Here is a 24,596-nt window from a genome sequence, read left to right on the forward strand (position 1 = left end):
CTTATTTCAACACTTCAGTTTTGTATTTCAACACTGTCAGTTTCATAAGAAGAACTATGAACACCACAATTAAAGTTTTAATCACATTTTGATAACTGGTAACAATGTACAAAAAGCATCAGAGAAACCAATGGACTTTGTTCCACAAAAACGTTTTTGTGTCGTGCATTCACTTCGTACAGCACTAGTACATGTCCTGAGTCAAACTGCCTTTGTCTTCAGCCGTTCTGAGAATAATAAACATGTATTATTGTTTTTGAATGAGTGCTATTGAGTCGTTGTGCTGTCACTGGTAAGCATGTGCCTCAATTTTCAACACAGTACACCACTGTTTCGTTACTATCAAAGACAAATGGCGTCTGTGAGTGGCATTTTAACAATTATTTTTAAAACATGAGAGAATTTGAATCTGCAGAGCAAATTTAAAATTGTGCAGTATATGAAAGGATAAACAACATCTTCAAAATAATAAAAAATAATAAATATTCATATTAAAATGGAAAATCTGGATCACATAAAGGCCTCACTGCAGGTGGTAGACTTGTTTCATCAGATCCAAGTGAAATGTCTTCTCTTTTTTGCACAGAGTTCAGTTTGGCACAAAATGGCTGCCACTGCTGCCTGTTTCTCTCAGTTTCTTTCTACAGCACTGACAGGACATGGAGCTCAGTGAAACTGGCTCTCCAGCTACACACTGTAGACACACACGCAGCCATGGGAGCGTGCTGGGCTCGGAAGGTTACCAACGATCTCCCAGGCGTCTGTATCCGGGTCGTACCTCTCGATGGTGTCCAGGTAAGCGCCTTTAGAGTGTGAATAACCCCCAGTGACATATATGCATCCGTTTATCACCGCGGCCCCACACTCCATCCTCTTCTCTTTCATCTCTGTGAATGTGCTCCACTTGTTTCTCTCAGGGTCATAGCAGTCAGTGGCACCAGTCTGACCTCCCACCAGATACAGGCAGTTATTCAGAGAAACTGAGCTCAAGCCGTATTCTATAGAGGGAAAAACAAGAGGCAGGGTTCAGTAAGGTGTGTGTGTGTGTGTGTGTGTGTGTGTGTGTGTGTGTGTGTGTGTGTGTGTGTGTGCGTGCGTGTGTCTGAGGTTGTGTTTGTCCTTTTTTTTTTTTTTGTTACAGGATATCTTATCTAACAGCTTTCTATAATGATAGATGGGTAAACATACTTCTCTGCTGTATCCTGTATCAGTTTTTAGATTGGCTCAGTTGAGAAACACAATACGCTGGGTGGTCTGTGTACATTACGTTGTTGTATCATTTCTCATTTGGAAATCAAACAGAGATAATCAAATATGAAAACAGAGTGTGTAAAACATTTTTTTTTTGCTTAAAACATAATAAGCATGACATTAAGGTCTTGTATTTTCCCTTTGGCTTCTTTTTCATCATTCCACTTTCATTTTAGGGGCAAACAATACACAACAGTTGACTGACCCTGATGTGTATTAGCCATTTTGCATGGCCCTGTGTAACAGCTAACGTTAATGTCAAACATTTACCCTCCTCTAACCGTGTTGTGCCGAGCAGAGAACCTCTGGGCACTCATTGTGGGGGACAGAGACAGAGAAAATGACCTGGGTGTGGGCAGGACGTGGCCACGCTCCACTCATTCACATCTGCTCGATACATCTGGATCTTCTCATAGGTGCAGTTTCCTTTGTTGCCGTAGTGACCGCCAGTGACATAAATGGTGTCATGCAGAACGCAGGCAGTGGCGTTGCCCACTCCTGAGAAAGAGAAGGGACAGATACCAGTTAACAGACCCCTGCTACAACCCAACACCACCACCACTTGAAAAGTTTCGAGGCCTGGAACTGGCCCAGTTTTAGTGAGACAAAATCTGGAAGGGTCACCTTGGTTCCTTGCTCAAAACAGTGAGTTTATCTAATGTGTCATTTTGTAATGAACCGTTTCCACTCTGACTTCAGGACCTGTGGTCTGTGGTGACCTCTGGAAGGAGTCTATCAAAACCACGGGACATGCAGACCTCTTCCTGACCAACCATGCCTCAGATGGATTACCTTAATAGCCTCATATTCAGCACGTACTGTATGCTACCATTCAATGGCTCATTAGTTCTATAAAGTCAGATCATTAGTTGGCTTAATTAAATAGTTTTAAGTTTAAGTGATGCTGGAGGAAAAAAAAAAAAAAGAACTGAATGAATTCTGATGTCCCAACTTCCAACTTTGCATCCAAAAAATGAAAAGGAAAAAAAAAAAAAAAAAATTCTGTGCCTAAACATGGAATCAGCTGTTTGCCAGTCCCTCTCGGACATAACGTAAATCTGTGAGAGAAGAATAAGGGAGTCACTCTATGTGTCGTTACCTTGCACCATACTCGCTGCTGCCACCCACTTTCTCTTCAGCGGGTCGTAGAACTCTGTCTCTGCGGTGGGAGCGCCTCCTCTGTAGCCTCCTATGACATATACACAGCCGTGAAGTGCCACAGAGCAGTGGTAGTACCTGGCCCACAGCATGTTACACCCAGCTGTCCACTCATCTCCGTCCCCGTTGTATACCCACACTGTGTCCAGAGCCTCGGTAGTGTCTGTTCTGTATCCCCCGGTAACGTAGATGTTAGCTCCCAGTTGCGCCACGCTGTAGCTCTCCCTAGTGTGGTCGGGCATGTCCGTGCCTTGGACCCAAGCGTCCGTTAGCGGATTCCAGGCGTGTACCTCGGAGAGAGGGTGCCAGTGATAGCCGCCGATCATATACAAACTAGCGGTGGGCTTCTTGCTGCTCAGAGATAAAACGTCAAGATTTGGTTTAAGACTCTGCGAGATGACAGAGAAGATCCTCTCCATGTCGGAAAGTGGAAAATCACGCTGCAGATCCAGAACGCTGGCAAACTGCAACTCGTCCAGGTCCAGACACAAGCTGTGCAGCAAGTCACCGATGTACGCCAGCCGTTCAGCGATGTCGTGACCGACCCATCTCACCACTGCTTCTAGAAGAGTCCATTCTCTCCTCACGTTCAGGTTCTCTGCAGAGAGTATGACTTGGAACCGCTGAAAACCAATCTCCAGAAATTCCTCTTGGCCAATGAGCTCCTCGAAACGCGACAGGACCACTCTCCGCGCCTCTTTCTCCAGATTTCCGCACGTGTGGAGTTCCGCGAACGCTTGCATGCCTAGGCAGTTATCCACGTCCAGGAGTCGCGTGAGAAACTCCTCGCACGCCCGTTTCACCGGTCCTAACTGCAACAGGTCGGCAGCCTCCAGCAGACGTTCCACGTTGTCCTGCGTCACGGTTACGGTGGAGGTGTAGATAAAGTCGATCAGAGCTCCGAGAACGTCGTCGTCCAGCCGCGGCAGCCGCACGAAGCCGTCGGTCCTCTCTTTCATGTCGGCCTTGAACATGACGCAGAAGAAAGGGCTTCGAGCTGCCAGTGCTGCCCGGTGACAGTGGAAGACTTGTCCTGTCCCACTTTGAAGTGTGACATCTGTAAACTGACCGTCTTTACGGAAATCCCGAAGGGCGCTCAGGAGCTCTGTGGGGTGAGCAGGATCCCAGAAGTCGTAGGTGTAGCTTTCCTGCCTTTTCGTCGACATCTCCAACCTTTAAGAAACGCCAGAGCAACACGTTTCATGTATAGCCTTAGGATGAGGATGAAGAGAGCACAAATACTTTCTTTTTTCCCTTCTCCTCATTTGCTCCTTAATTTGGAATTCCCAATTAACCATATAATACACCCAAGTCTCCCCTCAAACAGCCATCACCTCAGCTGGGGTAAATGAGATTTGCACACGCTTACTCTATTCCATGTGAAACCAGTCACTGTATCTTTTCATGCTACCGCCTTCAGGGATCGTTTGGACAGACACAAAGTGCTTTGGACTAGAGTACTACTCGAGAAACAATAGACTCTAGACTGACAGTGAACACCGATGAGCAGACACTCCATCACCAACACACCCACTCAAGGGAACACTGGTCCCAGCTGTGGAACCCTCTGATCCTTGATCAGCGCAAGTAAGTGCTGGTTCAGCTGGTATTAAAAAATGTGACTCCGAAACATCAACACCATCTTTTATAATTTAAGACTTGAAATGCTCCATCAGTTGGGGCAGGTGGCCCACTGACTGTCGGGGGACGGCTATCAAGTGGGTTCTATCTCGTGGGCGTGGCTTTGTGTAAATGTTCTTATCATGGACTTCTCCATTCTGAAAACTGAGATGTGCCAGTTTTCACGATCAGGCTTTTAATCTGTAAAGATTTTGTTTTCCTTATCCTAAATGGCCAGCCAGTAGGCCTTGTCTGTTCTGTTGTTACCGTTTGGTTTGGTAACCGTTTTCTAAGTTTAGCTGTCATTGGGTCTCTAAAATATGCAAACGATGAAGCTGATATCTTTTCTTTTCTCCTTTTGTTAACACAGGTATATCAATATTTAAAATTTGTCCCAGACTTGGCTGTAATTCAAAGAGACCAGAGATCTAAGCCACTGAACATCACTGACCTCATTATAGAAAATAAATCGACTTGAACTGACTTCATCAATCAATAATGTCGATTAAATATTCATGAGCTGTGGTTGTTGTGGCGTTATGACCATACAGCATCCCTGTGATCAGAGACATCGTATGGCACTGGGTTACCATATCCGATTACAGCTGCAGGCTTCAGTGGTGACGGTTATATTGCCTGACAACTACCAAATTCGTCTAACGATAATAACAATAACAGTAATAATACTCCTCCTCCCCCTCCTCCTCTTCATCATCATCTCGACGAAATGAATGATAAACACAATGACAGTTCCCAGTGATGAAATACGTCAAGATGGATAGAGAACAATATTTATTTTATCAAATGTAGTCGCAAGGTCTGTGTTTTGCATGAATTCAATCCACACACACGAACTGCATTCACACGCATGATCATCGAACACTGAAACATCAACAGCATGAGTAACAGCGCAGCCTAAATGCATTTAGGGTATCAAACGAAAACACTGACATTTTATCAGGGGAAAACGCGACCTCACTCACCTCAACGCCGCTGCTCGTGCCAGAAATAAGGGCAATCTCAAAACCGGGACTTGATCACATTACAGTGTGTCGCTTGACTAAATGTACGCTGAGACTCGATCATGCAGCTTTTGACCTAAGAAACCACATGCTCTGCTGTCAGAGGACGGTATACAGGTTTTGCGTTTCACTATACACTGACTCTCCCAGCGATCATCCGGGGAAGACTGATAATGTTATTAGACTAGAATAGATCAGCTCTCGGCCAATCACCGTTCAGCGGTCAGTGGACACACTCTGCAGTCATAACATGAGGTTGCTGCTGGGATGAAGAGCACGCCACGCATCAAATCAATACATCATGATCGAAACTCCACATGATCGAAATATGAGATTGAAGAGAACTATTTTTTCCCCTTATTTTAATGATTTTCTTATTGTGAAAGAAACAAACGCTTAGCACGGTTTGGGAAAATGTTGTGTGCAGGGTACTTCAATTGAAATGAATAAAAGGTAGCCTATACATTTCCTTTAAAAAATAATCTAGCCTACCAAATGATAATCCCTTGAGTCCAGCGACGCCAGTTCCTCAGCAGTAATTTACGTTCATGATATGCTTGTGCGATATTAAGGAAAAACGATGCCTTTAAAGCAGGAAATAAAGGATTTCAAAGAGGAAAACACACAATGAGACACCATGACTCACAGAGAAAAATACTGTTGACGGTAAACTTCCATTTTAATATTTATAATCAGTAAACGATTTCATACATTGTGGTATTAGCAAAGGTGTCCACAAAATGTTCATTATTATTCAAGTAGTAAAAAAAAAACACATTATTACAGAATCTACAGCGTTCAGAGATTCACTGTTTTGACAATCGATATGAAGTCAAATCCCTGAGCAAACAGAAAGGAGAAATTGACAGTGAAAGAGGAGACAGACGACACATTACTTTGCTTCGAAGTCAACGGAAATCAATAGAGACTACTCTGAACGAACTGGTTGATACTGGCGCTCATATACAAAACAATGGAAAACGTTTGACTAAGTCAATACTTATGGATTAACAAAAGCCCGTCCGCTGTAAAACAACGGTTTATAACGTGGTTGAATCCACCATACAATTTTGCGATTGACTTTTATTTCAATATCCACCGTCCAAAGTGGGATGTGGACCTGTTTAGTGGTTAAGGGCATCCAGTTCTTTTAGGATTTCCTTGCCGCTGGTCCAGGGTATTATTTGCAGCCTGGAGAGAATCGTTTTATCCCTCTCATTCATTTTAGACAAGAGTTTCTCCAGTGTGTACCCCTTCCGTGGCATAACAACATCCCCGTCTTTCAAAATGTGTGCGGGGCACAGGTCGTTGCCTCCGTCTCCCACGTAAAACGTCTTTCGGTAGTGAACACCAGCTTCCGCTTGGCTCTCTAAGAAATCCCCTAATACCTTCCTTTTGCATAAATTCACCGGACATTGCTTACAATCATGCGAATGATGACACTGCATCGTCATGTAGTCGCGGTTATCGAAAGTGGCGGGATTAGTGAAGACACGGTCTACCGCGGAATGCAGTCCGGCAGCTTGTAGGATCCACTCGATGAAGATAGTGTTGGAATCTGAGATTATAATGCAGTCGATGTCACTCTTGTGTCCTGAGATGTATGTCAATAATTCGATCATTCCGTCAGTGTACGGAATAGTCTCCATTACATTTCTGATCGTGTCCGGACTGACTGACAGGTCTCCGATGTAAGACATCACCCGACCCATATACTCGGTCCATCGGCCTTTCTCATACGAGTTCTTGAGCCAGTCCGGTAAACTTTGCTCGGGCGTGCATTTGATTACCCAAGTGTCACTGTTGTCGTCGACCACAGTGTGATCAAAGTCAAATACCATGAGCGTCTTCATCTAAGCCTGTAAGAAAATACTTAAAATTTCAATATACTTATTAAACTATACTGGTATTAAATTAATTACAAAGTTTGGCTCGCGATGTTCAGTGACAAGACTGCTTTCACAAGCCGTGTGCTATGGTCCTAGCTAACTAGGTTTAGCCATTTCCATCTTTTTTTTAAACAATAGTTCTGGTTTAGTAATTAGCTTGACAGAAAACACGAAGAATGTGTGTAATCTGTGTTACGTAAATAAGGAGGAAAATCAAGAGATGATACGAACCTAAAACAGGTCACCGGTTACCTAACAATCGAACTTTGTGCTCAAGCATACCGGCTAATGGAGAAGGAGAAAACAAAACTTGAATTTGGATAGGCTGCAAGTAATGTCACTCATATCCAGACGGGTGCGGGAGTGTCTGGATTGGCTTAATCGTGCAACGTCACAGTTGACGCTTCATTTCACACCAGATTGCATGCGAGAGGATTTGGTTCACAGTCATGGAATTATAATTTACATTTAGTCACAATTTTTACTACAAACATGGTTGTTAAGGAAAAAGGGTTGGCCACCTAATGATTCTGATATATTTAATTACGTCTTGATTTTCTGTCTTGATCATTATTTACCACGGTCTTAAACCATCTGTTCTTCGTACATCAAAACGAATGACCGAGACCAGACGACATAGTTGCAAGACAGAAATTTTAATTTTCGTTCAATCAACTGCCATTTGCATCAGATGTAATCAATACAAACAAAACTCCCATATAAAACTCGAAAATACAGGATCCTCCGTTAACTCGTTTCGTATCACAGGAGGTAGAAACTTCCTCAACACAAAATCAGTCGTAACAAAAAGAGAACGACCTAAAAAAAAAAATCATGAATTTCTTCATCAACGACACCAAAACGCGGTTCTCTCTCTTTAAGAGACTTTGTCTACTTAAAAATGTACGTTTGGCGAATTCAACTATGTTGAGGGGGGGAAAAAAAAGAAACAAGGTTCTCAAAGACACTTTACAGTTTGAATGAAACTTAAAACAATACCAGCCATATTCCAGCTCAACAGGGCCTATCTTTTAAGTTTAAAATGATATGTCTAAAACAGGTCTGCATCTGTCATGCTTGCCACACACTGCAAATGTGTTCTCTTTAAAACGGGTCACAGAGAAGCTGCTTCAGACTGACAAGGGACATCCACCCCAACCATACCCCACTCCTTTAATTACAAACAAGAGAGTCAATCAGTCTTTGGAACGTGTCCTTGTTCTCCATTCTTGAAGTTTGAGATAGAAGAAGAGAGAGAGAGAGATAGAGAGAGAGAAAGAGAGAGAGCGAGGGGGAGAGAGACGGAATCAACTGGTGCCTTGTGGTCTTCAGTCGATGACGGCGCCCTGACTTTACCGAAGCCGTGGCAGACGAGCTCAGTCGCTATCGCTGGAGCTGGAGCTGGCGTCTCTGCCATCTCGGCGATGGTTCCTCTCTCGTTTGGGGCTCTGGGACTTGTCGTCTTTCTTCTCTCTCGACGCGGGGCTCTCACTCCTCTTTCCCCGTTTTCGTTTCTCGCTTTCGCTTTCTGAGCCGCTGCTTCCGCTGCTGCTCTTCTCCCTCCTCCTCCTCCGCTGTTCATCCCTCTCTTTGCTCCTCTGTTGACGGCTGGAGCGTTCTTTGGAGCGGTTACTCCTGCTCCGTGACCTCCTGCCTCTTCCTCTGGGCTCTCTGCTCCTGGACTCGTCCGCGCTCCTCCTCTTCTCCCTCTCTCTTTCTCCCTCTCTTCCCCTGTCCCTGCCCTTCTCCCTGCTCCTGGATCTCCTCGACCTTCTGTCTCGACTCCGACTCCTCCCCTTGTCCCGCCCCTTGTCGCGCGATTGGTCACGCCCCTTCGACCTGGACCGCCGTTTGGAATCCCTTTCGGTTTTGGGGTCTCTCTCTCGGCTCTTGGATTTCTCTCGTTCCCTCTCTCCGTTCTTGACTTTCTTCTCTTCGTCCTTTTGCTTCTCCTTTCCTCCTCCTCCTCCTCCTCCGTCAGAATGCCTGGTCTTCTCTTTGCTGTCCTCTGGCTCTTTTGTCTTCGTCTCCTTCTCTTTGGCGTCTTTTTCTTTCCTGTCCCTGCTTCTGGACCGGCCTCGTTTGTCTTCCGTTCTGCCGCGTTTGTGATCTCTCTCTCCTCTCTTCTCTTTGCTCCTGCTGCGGCTCCGGCTCCGCCCCTTTCTCTTACGGCTGTCCTCCTCCTTCTCCTTGTCTGTCTTTTTCTGGACGTCTTTTTCTCTGCTTTTTGAGTGGTGTCTCCTGCTCTTCCTGTCTCTCTCTCGGGCTTTGGAGGGACTCTCCGATTTTTCTGGCTTGCTCTCCGGATTCTTGCCCTCCCTCTCTGAAGTCTTTCTCTCGCGCTCTTTCTCGGGTTGTTTTCTGTTTCTGTCTCGGTCTCGGGCGGGAGGCTCTTCTGTTTCGGTTTTCCCCGCCACCATGTCACCCCTGTTTAAAAAACCACACGAGAACAAGAGACACACGTTAGACACATGCATAGGAATAAACAGGTGTGTGTTTGTTAAACAGAGTCTGTGATGATGGAGTGTCACTATCTACTCTTGTCAGATACGAAACCGATTCGTCGCATGACATTTACATTTATATTTATTCATTTAGCAGATGCTTTTATCTAAAGCAGCTTCTGAGACAAGCAGAATACAAACCAAGCATGTAGCCATGAGGGAGCTGTCTGCTGCGAAAGTGCCACTGAAGTTCAGTATTAGACCAGATACAAATGCAATAATGTTGAGGGAAAATAAGAGAGTACAAACGCCCCCATAATATAAATATAATCATGTACCTCTGGCCCTGGAGTCTGCACTCACCCACGTTGGGCTGGCTGTGTGTGTGTGTGTGTGTGTGCGTGTGTGTGTGTGAGAAAGAGAGATAGGGATCATACTTGTCTCCTTTGATCCAGCGTTCCTGACTTGCGGCTCGCGTACGAGGGGCCTTCTTCACTCTCTGCATTTCCTGTCTCCAGTGCGGGGGCGTCTCGCTGCGGCGAAAGCGATCCCACGACCTCGAACGAGACCGGGAAGGCGTCCGATATCGCTGCGCAGAACATCAAAAACACAGAGAGTGACTGTTCGGCACGTGTGCGTTTTTAAGTCAAATGAAACACTTAGAGATAGACGGAAGATAACTATTTGCAGATCCTGTTGAAAAAGTCATCTCTCTCTTTCTCTCTCACCCGGGGTCCTCTGCCTTTGATCCTGCGGCCTGATCTGGTCATCACCAGTCTGGTGCGGTTCGGTTGCCTGGAGTTCTGCATGGTTCTGTACCACAAACAAAATCATATTATACGTGCGGTAATGTCTGCGTCTTCCTCTCACACATGCGTCAACACAGAACATCGTTCAAGATTCTAATCATCTGAGGTTGATTTTTTGTCTCAATTTTTTTAGCAGCACTCACCTGTCCCTCTCTCTCTGCCTGTCTTTCCCAGAATCCTCTTTGCTCCTCTCTTTCACAGATTCCTCTTTGGGCTGTGGCTTGGGACTCCGCCTCATCAGGAAGCGGTTCTCTGGGACGGGCGGGACTTCCTCCGGACGTATAGTAGAAAGCGGCTGTTGCGCTTCTGGCTCTTCTTCCTCCTCTTCATCAGACCTGTCTCCGCAAAAAAAACAGAACACGCCATCATCACTATCCAGCAGTACCACAGCAATACTGTGTTTGCATTGAGAAACGCACAATACAATCTACAAAAAAAACAACAACAACTGTTTTTCTGAATATACTGTCATGAATATATTGCGTGACGTTAAACTGGGTGCTAACCCCTTTTTCTCTTGTTTCTTCTTTTTCTGTTCTTTCTTTTTCTTCTTTTGCTCCTTCTTCAGTTTCTTCTTCTGTTTCTTGGCCTCCTTCTCGGACTGGTCTGACTCCGAGGATGACTCCGAGGAAGAGTCCGAGTCGCTTTCGCTGGAGGACGAGTGTCTCTTCTTCTCCTTCTTCGCTGGAAACCGAAAAATAGAGCGAGATAGAAAATGAACACACTCCACTTATCACATCAGTGGAACAGATATATATATATATATATAAAAAGGTGCTACACACATAAAAACCAAGTGCTATATTTTAAGTCAAACGGTGACATCTCGGAGTTGGGCGGAACTTTAAGATGAAAACGCGTGAGCTTTTGGAGAAAGAAAAAACAACCTTTCGATTTGGGAATGAGCTCCCCGCAGTTGAGCACTCGAACTTCGGCGTAGGGTCGACTGTTGGTGTCGGTCTTTTGGCTCTCGATGACTCGGATCACCTCCTGGCCGGAGATCACCTGACCAAACACCACATGAATTCTGTAAACAGGAAAAAGAAAAACAAAAAAAAACAGAAAGGCCCAATGCATTAAATTAAGACACCAAGGACAGACCAACCAAAAAAAAACAAAAAAACATATCACAATCTACTGGTACTAACACACACAAAAAAACTACTAAGTAAAATATGTTCTGTCTACTCTGTGTGCACACACTTACCCATCCAAGTGAGGAGTTGGTTTTGTAGTTCTATGGTCAGGGACACAAAACAGTGAGGCAGAATGTCAATACAAATCTAACGAACACAGAGACAATGATTATTGTTTATCGACAGAGAACTGGTGACTTTCAATAATACAATCAGACCGGGTACACACTGAACCGGTGACATGGCAAAACCTTAGGCCACAAAAAAAAGAGAGACAAATCTAAGAGACATGCTTGAAAAGAAAAAAAAAAACAGAAAGAAAGAGAAAAAAAAAGGTTTAGCCTTTCAGTGCTCACGAGACATTCGTCATCAAAAAAAAGAAAACAGAGAGTCGCTACAATCTAACAGTCATAGGTTAACAGTTCAATTCAAAGTTTTTGTGACCAGTTCAAAAGAACTACGTGAATTTACACACGCACACACACAGACACAAATTAATTCACTTCATCGTTTACAAATCAGCGATCTTCTGTAACACATTATTCACTGTATAAGAAAATGGTTAGGACACTGTGTGATCATGAAAACATCCTTCTCTCGCTTTTTAGCCGGTGCGTTTCACCCCCATTAAAAATAAAGAGGCTCTTGACTACATCACACAAAACTGGTTGGTAAATCCGTTAGAGACTGGCTGGGCCGTGCTTCCTCCGCCGTGGGTGCATGTCCCAGTTCACTCCCACACTCACATAAAGAACTGGGAGCCGTTGGTGTCTTTGCCCCTGTTGGCCATGGACAGCAGGAATTCCTTATTGTGTTTCATGGAAAAGCTCTCATCTGGAATTACAAATAAAGAGAAAAACAAAACAGATTTAAGAGTCAGCAAGGGTTTTACATAACGGGCTCACATTTTAACAGTAATCCAGGACTATGGACTTAAGTTATGAACCCTTCCTGTCACAGGTCTAGAGACAACGGATGGGTGAGAGCAGACAGACAGCCAGCCTCAACTCGCTTACTGATTGGTCAAATGGTGTGTCTGTAAAACTGCTCTCTCTAATATAGTCTCTTCAAACAGATGAGTGGATTTAAGAGAGTTAAACAGAGACTCTTTCTACATGAGCTATGGATAAATATCAAGTGTAGGTGTGAGCGGATGCTTACCTTCGAAGAACCCTCCATATATGGACTCCCCACCTCTGCCATTGCCTGGCATGAAAAATAACCTTAAATTAAACAATGTTTTAGAAAAACTAGAACTTTGTGACACTCAGCTCAGAGTAAACAACACTAAGACGTCTCTCGAGAGGAAATCAAAGCTGAAGCATTTTGGATCTCAGTTAACCCATCTGTGTACAACATTTTTTTTTGTATTATGCTAGCATTTACTGAACCGTTTCCACTTGCATGTAAGTCGCTTTGGTTAAAAGTGTCTGCTAAATACCAAATTGTAAATTGCATGTAGTACCTTCACTGAAGTCTCCTCCTTGTATCATGAAGTCTTTGACTATCCTGTGGAACAAGCAGCCCTTGTAATGCAAGGGTTTCTGTGTGGTTTTTCCAATTCCCTTTTCACCTGAGGGAAAAAAAAAAAAGAAAACTACAGGATTAAGGTCCATGAAAAACACTAAACTTTCCTGCTCTTCACTGAAGTTTCTGCAGAACCTTTCTGTGGTCAAATAAACATGCCAAAGACTCATTTGTAAAATTGCTACCATCTCATAAATCGTCAAAGCCAAGAGACTGGTCTGACACAGCGAACTAAGTTTCAAAGTACGACACATTACCTGTGCAGAGACAGCGGAAGTTTTCACACGTTTTTGGACACACATCTGAAAACAGTTCTATAACCACTCGCCCCGCTGGAAAAACAACAACAACAACAAAAAAACAAAATAAAGAATGAGGATCAGAAACACAGACCGGTAGCATCTCACCTTATACCATCAGTGTTTAGCTACAACGAATGGCTCAGTGTGTGTGTGCATGCGTGCGTGCGTGCGTGTGAAGACGAAACCGAGAATTCTTACCCGGTACATTACTAATGCCGATGTCCAAGAAGCAGCGAGGACGCTGCGTCTTGACTCCCATCTCACTAACAAAATAAATAAATAAAATAAATAAATAAAATCAACTACCACAGTGAGACTACCATGAGAACGTACTAGCTTAACTGAAATAGCTAAGCAAAGAAAGCGAACTATCACAGCAGTATATGGTCCAAATGTAAACTTGCAGTGTGAGAAATCGATAACAAATAATTAAGTTGCACAAGTTAACTTTAATTCAAACTCCAGTGTGATTCAGTAAACCACATATGTTTCTTACAAAAATCGACTGACAATAATTAGCCTGTTGGTTTATATATTGACAGAACCGTGAACTTCGCGTAGGTAAAACGTCATGGAAGTAACATAAATTAACTTAGCTGGAGTCACCATGATGATAACTAGACTCATTGAATCTTTCTAACCTCAAATCATGAACAATTAAGTTATTTTGTGACTGATTACTACCTTAAGCTGAAAAGAAGGCGCTGTCAAAGGCGACAATGCTCTTAGTCAGCAAATATTCAAAGGACGAATCCCTTAATTAAACCGTTACCGTCAGTCTTCGGAACGGTTCTCTAACTCGGTTCATTCAAACACGTAAAGTTGCGGTCGCTATGAGTCGGTCTCCCGCCCAGCGCAATGAATGAACAAACCAAGGTGGCACGCTAAAATTTTAATTTCAGCGTTGGCTAGTAAACCATATATCTGACTTATGAATCCAAGAACGTGTTAACATGAAATTTAAGCCACGACTGCTCCTAAGAAGCGACAGTTTTAGCAGCCCGAAATTTTAATAATTTGTCAGCTACCTAGCTAACTGGTCTATTCAGTTCCTGAATCCTGGCCTGTGACTTCACTCGAACTTCACTGAATCAAGTTCATGTGTTGCGCTAACAGAATGAATTTACTGAGTAGTAAGAGAAGACAACGGACAGCGTCCTCACCAATCTGAGCTGACAGAGAAGCTATATTCAGACAAACAGGTAGGTATTCTGTATTCAAGCACGTATGCAGGTAATTCTGTTCCCCCCGTGTAGCACCCTTTTCCAAAGATGGCGCTACGAAGGAGAGCAGTGCATTTTGGGTATCGGTCCGTCACTCAGAGCTCTCGAGCGGGTCAACACTGCCTCGTGAGGTGTGGTTCCTAGTTGGTGTTAACTTCGGTTGTGATCCATGAACATCGTGTCTTAACAACGTTAATCTAAATGTATACAAATGCACAGAAATCAAGGATTTTAGTTTGTTGCATTTGAGTGCAGAAACACGGCGTTTTTTTTAGAACCAAATAATTCTAATTAATTAATCAACATTAGTTTCCGCTAAAGTGTTTCAATTGGTGATCAAACGATCAGGTGATCAAGAGACGTTATGCGAAAAAAACAAGATAATGTCTTGATGTAAATTAAGAACAAAATGTTTACGAATGACAATTCAGCATCAGGAGTTACTGTGGTTTGAAATTGTTTATTTTACAAAAAGAGAGCATAAATACAACCAGGCTATCTCCTACTGGTTTGAGTTTTAGCTTGAATTGACAATTTTGATCTAACTTCTGGATTTCTATTTTCTGGATTTTTTAAATTTATTTTTTGTACAGAAAACGACCTGAGATAAGACATATTTTCAGACATAACACAACTGTCAATAAGAACAATTGCATTGTTCACTTGTAACCAGTGATGGTTAATGCACAAATTTCCAAAACATTTTCTTAAATAAAGCTGTGTGAGAAACTACTGATTGGCAACTGTTTGGACGCAATAAAGTTCTTCTTCACTTTCCATATAAAGACTGAGAACAGACAGCTGAGCCCTGGGGTCAGAGGTCAGGAGGTGAAGAGGGCAGAGGGTGAAGCCCAGTGATTAGAGTTTGGGCATCCTGGCAGCGTTGAGGCGCATACCAACGCAGGAGGAACCGGAAGCGTAGCGCATCTCCCTCAGCATACCGCTCCACTGCTTCTTATCCTCCTCATACCTACACACACACGCACGCACACACAACCACAGACACATACACGCACGCACACACAGACGTGCACACACACACACACACAATCACAGACACACAATCATAGACACACAATCATAGACACATACACGCACATACACACAATCACAGACACACACACGCGCGAACAATCACAGACACATACACGCACACACACACACAATCACAGACATATACATGCACACACACACACACACACACACATACACGCACACACACACACACACATACACGCACACGCACACACACGCACACACACGCACACGCACACAATCACAGACACATACACGCACACACACATACACGCACACGCACACAGAAGGAGAGAGAGAAAGAGAGAGAGAGCACTGTTTATTTATGCTACAAATCCACATGTTAGTAATTAAAGTTGAATTGCTTCCCCCATTTGTGTTTACTGAAATACAGTAAGATATAAGACAATTCACAATTCAGACACTCTGTGGGCAGAATACAGGATTGTAGAATTTAGCTGTGAAAAACGAATGCCGGAATTTTCCTAGCGCACCAGAAATCAAGAAAGGTTGTCTGAGTGCACAAAGAACCAAACCACACTGAAAAGTTATGAGCTAACAGAGACATAATGAGAATGTGTGATTACTCACTGCCAGACATCAGTGAGTTCTGAGGGTCCGACTTCTTTATTCTCCAGCTCCACGATGGCGAAACCTCCGACAGCATAAAGAGACCCGCCGCTGCTCACCAGATTCACTGAGCTGCGCTCCTGAGGGAACTCGGTGAATGTCTCCCACCTGCCCAGGAGGTGACATCAGCACAAATCATAACAAATCTTTGGAACTCGTAGGAACTAATGTCATCACCGAATGAGAAGCTAATATTTTCACATTGCACTGAGGCATGTCTGACATACTCTGATTTTTTGCTGGAAAAAAAAAAAAAAAGTTGATAAAATGATGTAAATTATGTAAAGTTTGTCTAATAGATCATTATCAAAATACTTAAGAATAAAGAAGCAGCTCTGCTTTGAGTTAGTGATTTTAGCTATTATTAAACTTTGAGTTAGCCCAATTTTATGAGCATTTGAAAGAGGCTTCAGTTCAAACACTTTGAGTGGGGTGTATGAAAGTGACAACAAAAAAAGGGGCTTATTTGGTTTCCCAGAATTCTCCTGTGGCTTTCAGAGGGAGAATATCTTCAACCATATCCACTCTTGAATTCTTCACTCAGGGTCTGCGCTGTGACTTCAGACCCACTTGTAGCATAGTTAGCTAGAAAGCTTTTTGCTCCGAATTAGCACTTAGCGCTGAAGTCTACAGGATGTTTTGTCCACAACAGAAACGCTAGAGTTGACCCTGAAAGAGTTCAGCCAAGCTATCGAGAGCCTGACCTCGGGAAAAGCATCTGGGAGTGACCAGATTCCTCCTGCAGACCTCATCAAGTGTAGCAAGAGCAATGTATTCTGACCCTTGTACAAATAACAAAGTTGTTGCCCTGTATAATACTAAAGGAGACTGGAGTGATTGCAACAACAGCGACTAGGGTGTGCCCCTTCTCTGGAACGCTGGCAAGCTGCACATATTGGTCTGACTGGACTCCAGTACGTACCCAGACGTATGCACCCAGAGGCAAGATGTGGAATTCAAGGCAAGAAGTATAGTACAGTGGTACAGTTATGTCTCTCTGTTCTTTGTATTGTGAAACTGTCTTGTGTTGTTGTGTTCCTAAACAAAAACACACCTATTTTTGACGGTTTTAGACTAATTGATGTTTTCTTGCATGTTGTGAAGGCTATTGAACGGGCTTGTTTTAACAATGCTCAAACCGTACCATCTATATGCTTAACAAAGCTTACGCACACCTTGAGGGTATGGACTCTCCTGTTAGAATCCAGTTGATTTGATCTGTCAATTGCAATGTTTTGGACAGTATCAAAATACTTTCCCTTTTTAATTAATATAATGTTCTCTACTCTACTTTAATCGACTCTAATCTGCTCGAAGCAACGTGAGGCAAATGTACACTCAGTCCTGAAGGATGGCAACCACCATGGCAAAAACAAACCATATAGCATAGAATGTATGTCATGAACATAATGTGATTCCTTGGGTGGAATTATTTATGTAAATGAATCTAAAGGTACTGAACTAAGTGACATGTAATTGTAAGAATACAGAAGTACTACTTGTTTTTATTACCCCCCCCCCCCCCCCCCCCCCCCCCCCGGGTCTCCTTTGCTAATACCCACCTGTTTGTTCCGAAATCGTAGATCTCAGAAGCAGCTGTGAGGCCTTCCTCATTCACGCCTCCAGTGACGATGATTTTCCCCTTGTGAATGACTGCACCGAACATGGCCCGAGGAGTTTTCATACCGGCGAGCTCCCTCCATTCAGACTGCTTATGGTTATAGACAAACAACTTATTTGTGGTTTTACTGGGGGGGGGGAGAGAGAGAGAGAGAGAGAGAGAGAGAGGGACAGAGAGAGAGAGAGATACACTTTTAGGACACGGGTGGAGAGAATTTTTAGATAATGTGTGATCATTTTATGCTTATAGTTTTAGGCTTAATTTAGACACCGCTTGTTCAAAAACACATGTGGGTCTGTGAGATGTTTAGTATGGAGTCAATGTCCTGAGGCCCAGATAACCGCCGAGACCTGACGGGCTGAAACTGTCTGAACATGAACAGCTGCAAACCTCACCATGTGTTCAAGAACACACACACACACACACACACACTTTGCCCCATCTAACACGCAAATAAACAGACATACATAAATACGCACACACACAAACACACACACACACACACAAACACACATTTTGCCCCATCTAACACGCAAATAAACAGACATACATAAATACGCACACACACAAACACACACACACACATTTTGCCCCATCTAACACGCAAATAAACAGACATACATAAATACGCGCACACACACACACACACACACACACACACATTTTGCCCCATCTAACACGCAAATAAACAGACATACATAAATACGCACACACACACGCACACACACACACACACACATACTTACTTGTCATCTGTCTTTCCTCCAATACTGTATACTAGGCCATTATGTGAGACGACCGCATGACCGTGGATTCTCAGAGGCAGTTTCTTAGTCTCACTCCATCTCATCCTCCTGTGAAAGACAAGATGTCTTATGTTACGTCTGAGGTTAAAACGATCATTCCAGGCCTGTCTTTCGGTGCCTCTTACATCAGAGGTGTCACAATCAAAGTCCTGCTGTTTTCTTATCAACCATCTAAATGTGGTCTGTAATTGGCTAAAGAGCACGTGCACGTACACACACACACACACACACACACACACACACACACACACCTCTTTTCCAGGTAAAACTCAGCTGAAGTCAAAACCAAAAGCAACAGGACCATTCAGTCTTACACAGTGCCAAGGGGTTAGGAACGGATGAATGGATAAATTGTACAAAAACTGAGCAAATAGCTGGACAAACCACACGATGGATGGATGGATGGATATCCAGACAGACAGAGAGAAAGATGTATGGATAGATGATTGATGATGGATGGATGGATGGATATCCAGACAGACAGAGAGAAAGATGTATAGATAGATGATTGATGATGGATAGATGGATGGATATCCAGACAGACAGAGAGAAAGATGTATGGATAGATGATTGATGATGGATGGATGGATGGATGGATATCCAGACAGACAGAGAGAAAGATGTATGGATAGGTGATTGATGATGGATGGATGGATGGGTGAATGGATGGATGGATGGATATCCAGACAGACAGAGAGAAAGATGTATGGATAGATGATTGATGATGGATGGATGGATGGATATCCAGACAGACAGAGAGAAAGATGTATAGATAGATGATTGATGATGGATAGATGGATGGATATCCAGACAGACAGAGAGAAAGATGTATGGATAGATGATTGATGATGGATGGATGGATGGATGGATGGATATCCAGACAGACAGAGAGAAAGATGTATGGATAGGTGATTGATGATGGATGGATGGATGGGTGAATGGATGGATGGATGGATATCCAGACAGACAGAGAGAAAGATGTATGGATAGCTGATTGATGATGGATGGATGGATGGATGGATGGATGTTTTCCACTCACTCTGTGTCGTAGCACATGACTGAGTCGAGGGACTCGTTTGTCTGGAGGTCTTTCCCTGCGATGGCGAAAAGCAGGTTTTCGTACTCGCCCATCCCGAACAGACAACGGGGGCTGGGCATGGGGGGCAAAGCCACCCAATCAGCTGCCAGGCTGTCCAACTGCAATATGAACACATGCATTTTAACCATGGCGACTTTTTCCCCCCATTATTACATAGTTAAATTTCAATCAATTCATGAAAAAAAATCCTTTCTCAGATTACAACAAGGGAATGTGCTGTTCTGAATTTCAATTTTTAAAACACTAGTGAAGAACATGTCATTCATACATCTGTTGAGCCCGGTTAGTGTATCTCTGGCAGGTGAATAGACGAAACCCAAAACACCTCGGGGTCTTAAAACTGTATAGGTCTTGGCCTTAAAACCATTACTGTTTTGTAATACAAATACCAAACACTCTCTAATTAGCGTGAAAAGGAATGCTGGCGATACTGACTCATGAAATATATTCCAGGGGCAGTAAATGTTGACATTTGTACATACTGAGATGTATAGTGCTTCTACACATGACAGCCTTACACAGCTTGTGATACACAGTGTCTTCTTTTATCTAATGCACAGTCTTCTCACCACGGCTCCAACCTTAAACTCTGAATCTCTGAAGAACATGCTCCCAGATGCCTACCACCAATTTGTATACCACGAAGTCTAAAATAGGCTAAAATAATATTGGTTCAAAGAGTCATGTTGTACACTGTTAACTGGTTTTTGCCTTCATTTCAGAAGACAATGATATAATAGGTTACTTTTATTAGAGATAACGCAAATCCTTTTTTTTTTTAATTCACAGATCATTGTGATACTTGTGTGGATCAAATTCAATAATGAATTATAGAAATTAATTCTGACTAAAGACGGCAATAGCAATGCCTGTGAATTATAGGATAATTCATCAATCATAAAGTTGTGTAATTACAGAGGTATTGTACCTCCAGTTATTTCCATGGCTATGTTTGAACATGCTGATCTTCTAAGGTTATTCAATACAGTTTTAGGAATTTGTGGCCCAGGAGAGAACAAGGGCTCATATTAATGGAAAAGAACGCAATTGTTGGCTTCATTAACCTGGTTGCTGTCAGGGAGCTTATACCTGGTGTAGGTGGGACATAAGATGGGTTACCTGACGGGCAGGAAGGTGTAACGCACCTGGTAGAAATAGCACTGAAGCGGCGATTCTTTGCTGTCCTCGTCCACAAACAGCCCGCCGATGATGAAGAGCTGGTTCTTCTTGGAGCAGAGGCTCACGTGGTTCCGCGGCACCTGCTCAGCCACGGCAGCCAGGAAGCACTCGTTCTCACCGACGTCGTACGCCACCGCCGCCGTGTCGTTGACCATCAGGATCAGGTCCCGCCTGTACATCCCGAGCCTCCGGTTGTCGTTAAGGTAACCCGGCAACAGCTCCTCTTCCTCGCCCTCCGCTCCCGCCTCCCCGTTCACCTCCTCCCCTTCTTTCTTCTCCTTTTTCTTCTTCTCGGGAAGCTTGCCCCTGAAGGCGTCTTTGATGACCTGGACCTTCTTCAGGAGCTCTGGGTCGGCCTTGATGATGTCATCGGTCTCCACCTTCTCCTGGAAGTATTTTTCCGGCAGGAGGCGGAAGCGGATGCACTCGAAGGCTTCGCTCAGCGCCTTGACTCGCTTCTCCTTGTCGCTACGCACCCACCTCATCAGCGCCTCGAATACCAGCTCCTCTGTCTCCACGTTGAGCCTGTCGCCGCCAATCAGGGCGAAGAGCTCATGAGGTGCGAGCTGCTGGAATTCCTCCTCCTTGGAGACGGCCTCAAACCGGTCGGCGATGTAGTCGCGAGCCGCCACGGCCAACCGGGGAACGTTAAGCACCAGTCCCAACCTGAAGATGGCCAGGCAGTTGGCCAAGGAGAGCTTCTTTTGCAGGTAGTTCACGCACACGGTGAAGACGGAGGGGATCTGGAAACGGTTGGCCAAGGCGAAGATCTCCTGGACGTTGTCGTCGGTCAGGTCGATCTCGGCCGAGTAGAGGTACTGGATGATCATGTCCAGGATGGAGGGGTCCACGTCCTCCAGGACCACCTCGTTACTCCCTTCCTTTTCCTTCCCATCTTCTGAAAAGAACAGCTCCCTGAAGTAAGGGCTGCAAGCAGCCATGATGAGGCGGTGGCACGGGAAACACCGGTCGCCGACTTTCAAGGTGCAGTCCACAAACTTGTTCTCGTTGAGAAGCTCCTTCAGGCCGTCCTGGAGCAACGTGCTCTGGAACAGTCGGAGCTCTTCCTTCATGGCTTTGGGATCCATGGCGTTGAGGAAGGAGGGAACGGAGAAAAAAAAAAAAAAACGACGGCGAGGAGGAACCGAGAGGAGAAGGTGGCTAAGGGGTCTGCTCGCCACACGGTCCTGGGTGGAAAGGGACAGAGCCACAGAAAGGTTCCCAGTCTGAAAGGGGGGTGGTTGTCATTTAATCCTTGCCCCTCTAAATATAGCTGCCAGCCCTCCCCTGCACCCTGTTCTACTCGTCCCCCTGTCGTCCCACTCACACTCCGTCCTGGGTTTGGAGGAGGAGGAGGAGGAGGTGGGGGTGGGGGTGGGGTTGAGGGAATGCAGAAGGGCCAAATGTGATGTCAACTCCAGAGTGCAGCTGTCACAGTGACAGGACCCGCGTATGAGGGATGGGGTGGGGAGGGGTGTAGACTGTGGGCTTTGTGGAAAATAATCATGTCAGGAAAGAGAGAGAGAGAGAGAGAGAGAGAGAGAGAGAGAGAGAGAAGGACAGAGAGACAGAAAAATAAAGAAAGAGACTGTGTCTTTGGATGTCCTAAAGCTCGAGGCCTGGCTCTGACTTTTCTGGATTCTTGCACAATTTTGAGTTTTGTGACAGAATTTTCATTTTCATTTTTTAGCTCGTGTGCTGAGCTGTCTTAACATCTTCAGTGTCTCAGTGTGTAGTACTTTAGGATTTTATTTTAGATCAGAGATGCCTAAATCCACGTAAAATGTCCTGCTGTTTGTCTTGCTAACCAACTACATATGGTCTTTGAACACACACGCCTGTTTTCCAGGTAAAAATCAGCATGTGCTTCAGAGGTGAAAACAAAAAAGCATCAGGACTTTTAGCAGCTGCCATTACAACAGGTGATGGACAGTCCATTCCACTGATCACAAGCAGCTCAACCCCCTTCCCTCTCACACACACTCACACATACAGACACACACACACACACACACACACATACAGACAGACAGGCACACACACACACATACAGACAGACAGGCACACACACACACAGAAAGAGAGAGAGAGAGAGAGAGAGAGACAGAGGGAGAGAGAGAGAAAGAGAGAGAGAGAGAGAGAGAGAGAGAGACTTGCATATACCTTGTATTTTAGAGTTTGGGTACCCTTCATTGACTTGCGTTGTAACTAAAATAAGGAATGACAACTTAACCATGACCTTAACCAAAAATCACTTTCACATTTTTACTTTTACCAATAACAGCTGTGTGTTTTATATTCAAAAAGCACCTATTCAATGAGTTTTACTCATGGAGAGGCTATGATATTTACCGCTATGATATTTATATTTTAAATACAATTTGTTGGAATGTAGGACAAATCCATCACACACTGATCATTTCAGCTCAAGATAACTTCAAGATAATTTTGGATTTGTCTTTATTGCCTAGCTCCATTGAGATCACTGGCATCTTCTTGAGATGATTGTATTTTGGTCTGGCTCCTCTGGATTATTCTAGAACAGGCTTAAGGCTGGACACACGGGGCCAAGGCGGGGTAAAGGGGGTGTTGGTGGTAGGGCTTATTCCACCGGGGACAGTACTAAAATTAAAAGAAGCTCTCCACAGGAAGGTGTTGGGTCTGAGGGGGTGGGTGAAGTGTGTAGTGACAGACAGACACACGTAAAAAGAGAGCGAGTGAGAGGGAGAGAGAGAGAGAGAGAGAGAGAGAGAGAGAAAGAGAGCGAGTGAGAGGGAGAGAGAAAGAGAGAGAGAGAGAGAGAGAGAGAGAAAGAGAGAGAGAGAGAGAGAGAGAGAGAGAAAGTGGGAAGAAGTGTACTAACTATTCATATGCATGCACTTCACATAGTTGGCTCAATCTCAGGGACTGGGGAAAACTTTTAACTTTTTTAAAGTACAAAAGAAGTACAAAAGCGTACGAAAAAACCCACTTTTTCCCCCTTTCTGATCAGCTTTTGCTGTGAGGCATTTGGCAGTAATTGTGAGCTCCACCTTAGGAAACACCGGTAAGACACAGAGATATGACCCAGTTACAATTCACCGCTTACTACTGGATCTGGATTATGTCAGCAGCGGGAGGGTAGACTCCACACTGTATTTCTATGTTATTTTTATCTCTGGCCAGCGGGGGGCAGTGTATGACGTCAAAGAGGGACTCAACCCTAGCACTTGACAGAGTGCGTGGTTAGCTTCAGAGAAATTTTTTTCAGTACATTTTCAGGAATATAAGAGATGAATTATTCCAACACTCATACTAACATACTCATACTTTCACCACATGTACTAACTTATCATTATGGTGGTGCAGTGGTTAGTGTTGTCACAGTAAGAAGGTCCTGGATTTGATTCTGAGTGGCCGGGGTCCTTTCTGTGTGGAGTTTGCATGATCTCCCCATGTCTGTGTGGGAGCCTGCTCTGGTTTCCTCCCACAGCCCAAAGACATGTAAGCTGGGCGAACTGGAGATACTAAATTACCCTTAGGTGTGAATGTGTTTCTCTGTGTGTCTGCCCTGTGCAATGAATGAGCTTACTATTAGACTTTAATAAAGTAAGATTGTGTACATTTGAGTTTCTGTAGTCTGTAAATTTAAATGAACACATTCCTTCAAATTATTTTTGCACAATAACAGAAATTACAGCAGTAACAGTAACAGAAATTTGTTTTACAGTCATAGCCGTCAGAGACAAATTTATCACATGAATTTTAAAGATGAAATTCACGAGGTCCTCTTTTTTCTATCAAACCCTTCCCATACCGAAAAAAACCCAGTTCAGTAACAAGACAAACGTAGCATAAAATATTTT

At 44.0% G+C, this 24,596-nt stretch overlaps 4 protein-coding genes across 5 annotated transcripts; all 4 read right to left on the reverse strand.

Moving 5' to 3' along the window:
- Positions 1–687: 687 nt before the first annotated feature.
- On the reverse strand, positions 688–3,575 carry LOC115819246 (kelch-like protein 23). The gene is made up of 3 exons (XM_030782809.1): positions 2,351–3,575; positions 1,597–1,749; positions 688–998 (listed from the first exon to the last, which is right to left on the reverse strand). Exons 1-3 carry the CDS (start codon positions 3,573–3,575, stop codon positions 688–690), a joined length of 1,689 nt encoding a protein of 562 aa, XP_030638669.1.
- Positions 3,576–5,711: 2,136 nt separating this feature from the next.
- On the reverse strand, positions 5,712–7,191 carry phospho2 (phosphatase, orphan 2). Its single transcript, XM_030782090.1, has 2 exons — positions 7,172–7,191; positions 5,712–6,910 (listed from the first exon to the last, which is right to left on the reverse strand). Exon 2 carries the CDS (start codon positions 6,902–6,904, stop codon positions 6,176–6,178), a length of 729 nt encoding a protein of 242 aa, XP_030637950.1. The 5' UTR covers positions 6,905–6,910; positions 7,172–7,191; the 3' UTR covers positions 5,712–6,175.
- Positions 7,192–7,652: 461 nt separating this feature from the next.
- ppig (peptidylprolyl isomerase G (cyclophilin G)) lies at positions 7,653–14,394 on the reverse strand. Of its 2 annotated transcripts, none has more exons than XM_030782539.1 (13): positions 14,322–14,394; positions 13,357–13,421; positions 13,114–13,188; positions 12,795–12,902; positions 12,491–12,535; positions 12,076–12,163; positions 11,401–11,430; positions 11,081–11,220; positions 10,700–10,877; positions 10,337–10,528; positions 10,113–10,197; positions 9,822–9,973; positions 7,653–9,367 (listed from the first exon to the last, which is right to left on the reverse strand). In XM_030782539.1, the coding sequence occupies exons 2-13, from the start codon at positions 13,415–13,417 to the stop codon at positions 8,317–8,319; spliced, it is 2,205 nt and encodes a 734-aa protein (XP_030638399.1). In that variant the 5' UTR covers positions 13,418–13,421; positions 14,322–14,394; the 3' UTR covers positions 7,653–8,316. The 2 variants fall into 2 exon arrangements, with proteins under 2 accessions (XP_030638399.1, XP_030638401.1); XM_030782541.1 differs by lacking the exon at positions 14,322–14,394 and adding an exon at positions 13,843–13,898.
- An 845-nt stretch (positions 14,395–15,239) lies between these two features.
- klhl41b (kelch-like family member 41b) lies at positions 15,240–21,839 on the reverse strand. The gene is made up of 6 exons (XM_030781965.1): positions 20,718–21,839; positions 19,513–19,670; positions 18,414–18,521; positions 17,609–17,794; positions 16,008–16,154; positions 15,240–15,351 (listed from the first exon to the last, which is right to left on the reverse strand). The coding sequence occupies exons 1-6, from the start codon at positions 21,837–21,839 to the stop codon at positions 15,240–15,242; spliced, it is 1,833 nt and encodes a 610-aa protein (XP_030637825.1).
- Positions 21,840–24,596: the final 2,757 nt, after the last annotated feature.

Source organism: Chanos chanos, chromosome 8 (assembly GCF_902362185.1).
Source record: "Chanos chanos chromosome 8, fChaCha1.1, whole genome shotgun sequence".
NCBI classification, from domain to species: domain Eukaryota; kingdom Metazoa; phylum Chordata; class Actinopteri; order Gonorynchiformes; family Chanidae; genus Chanos; species Chanos chanos.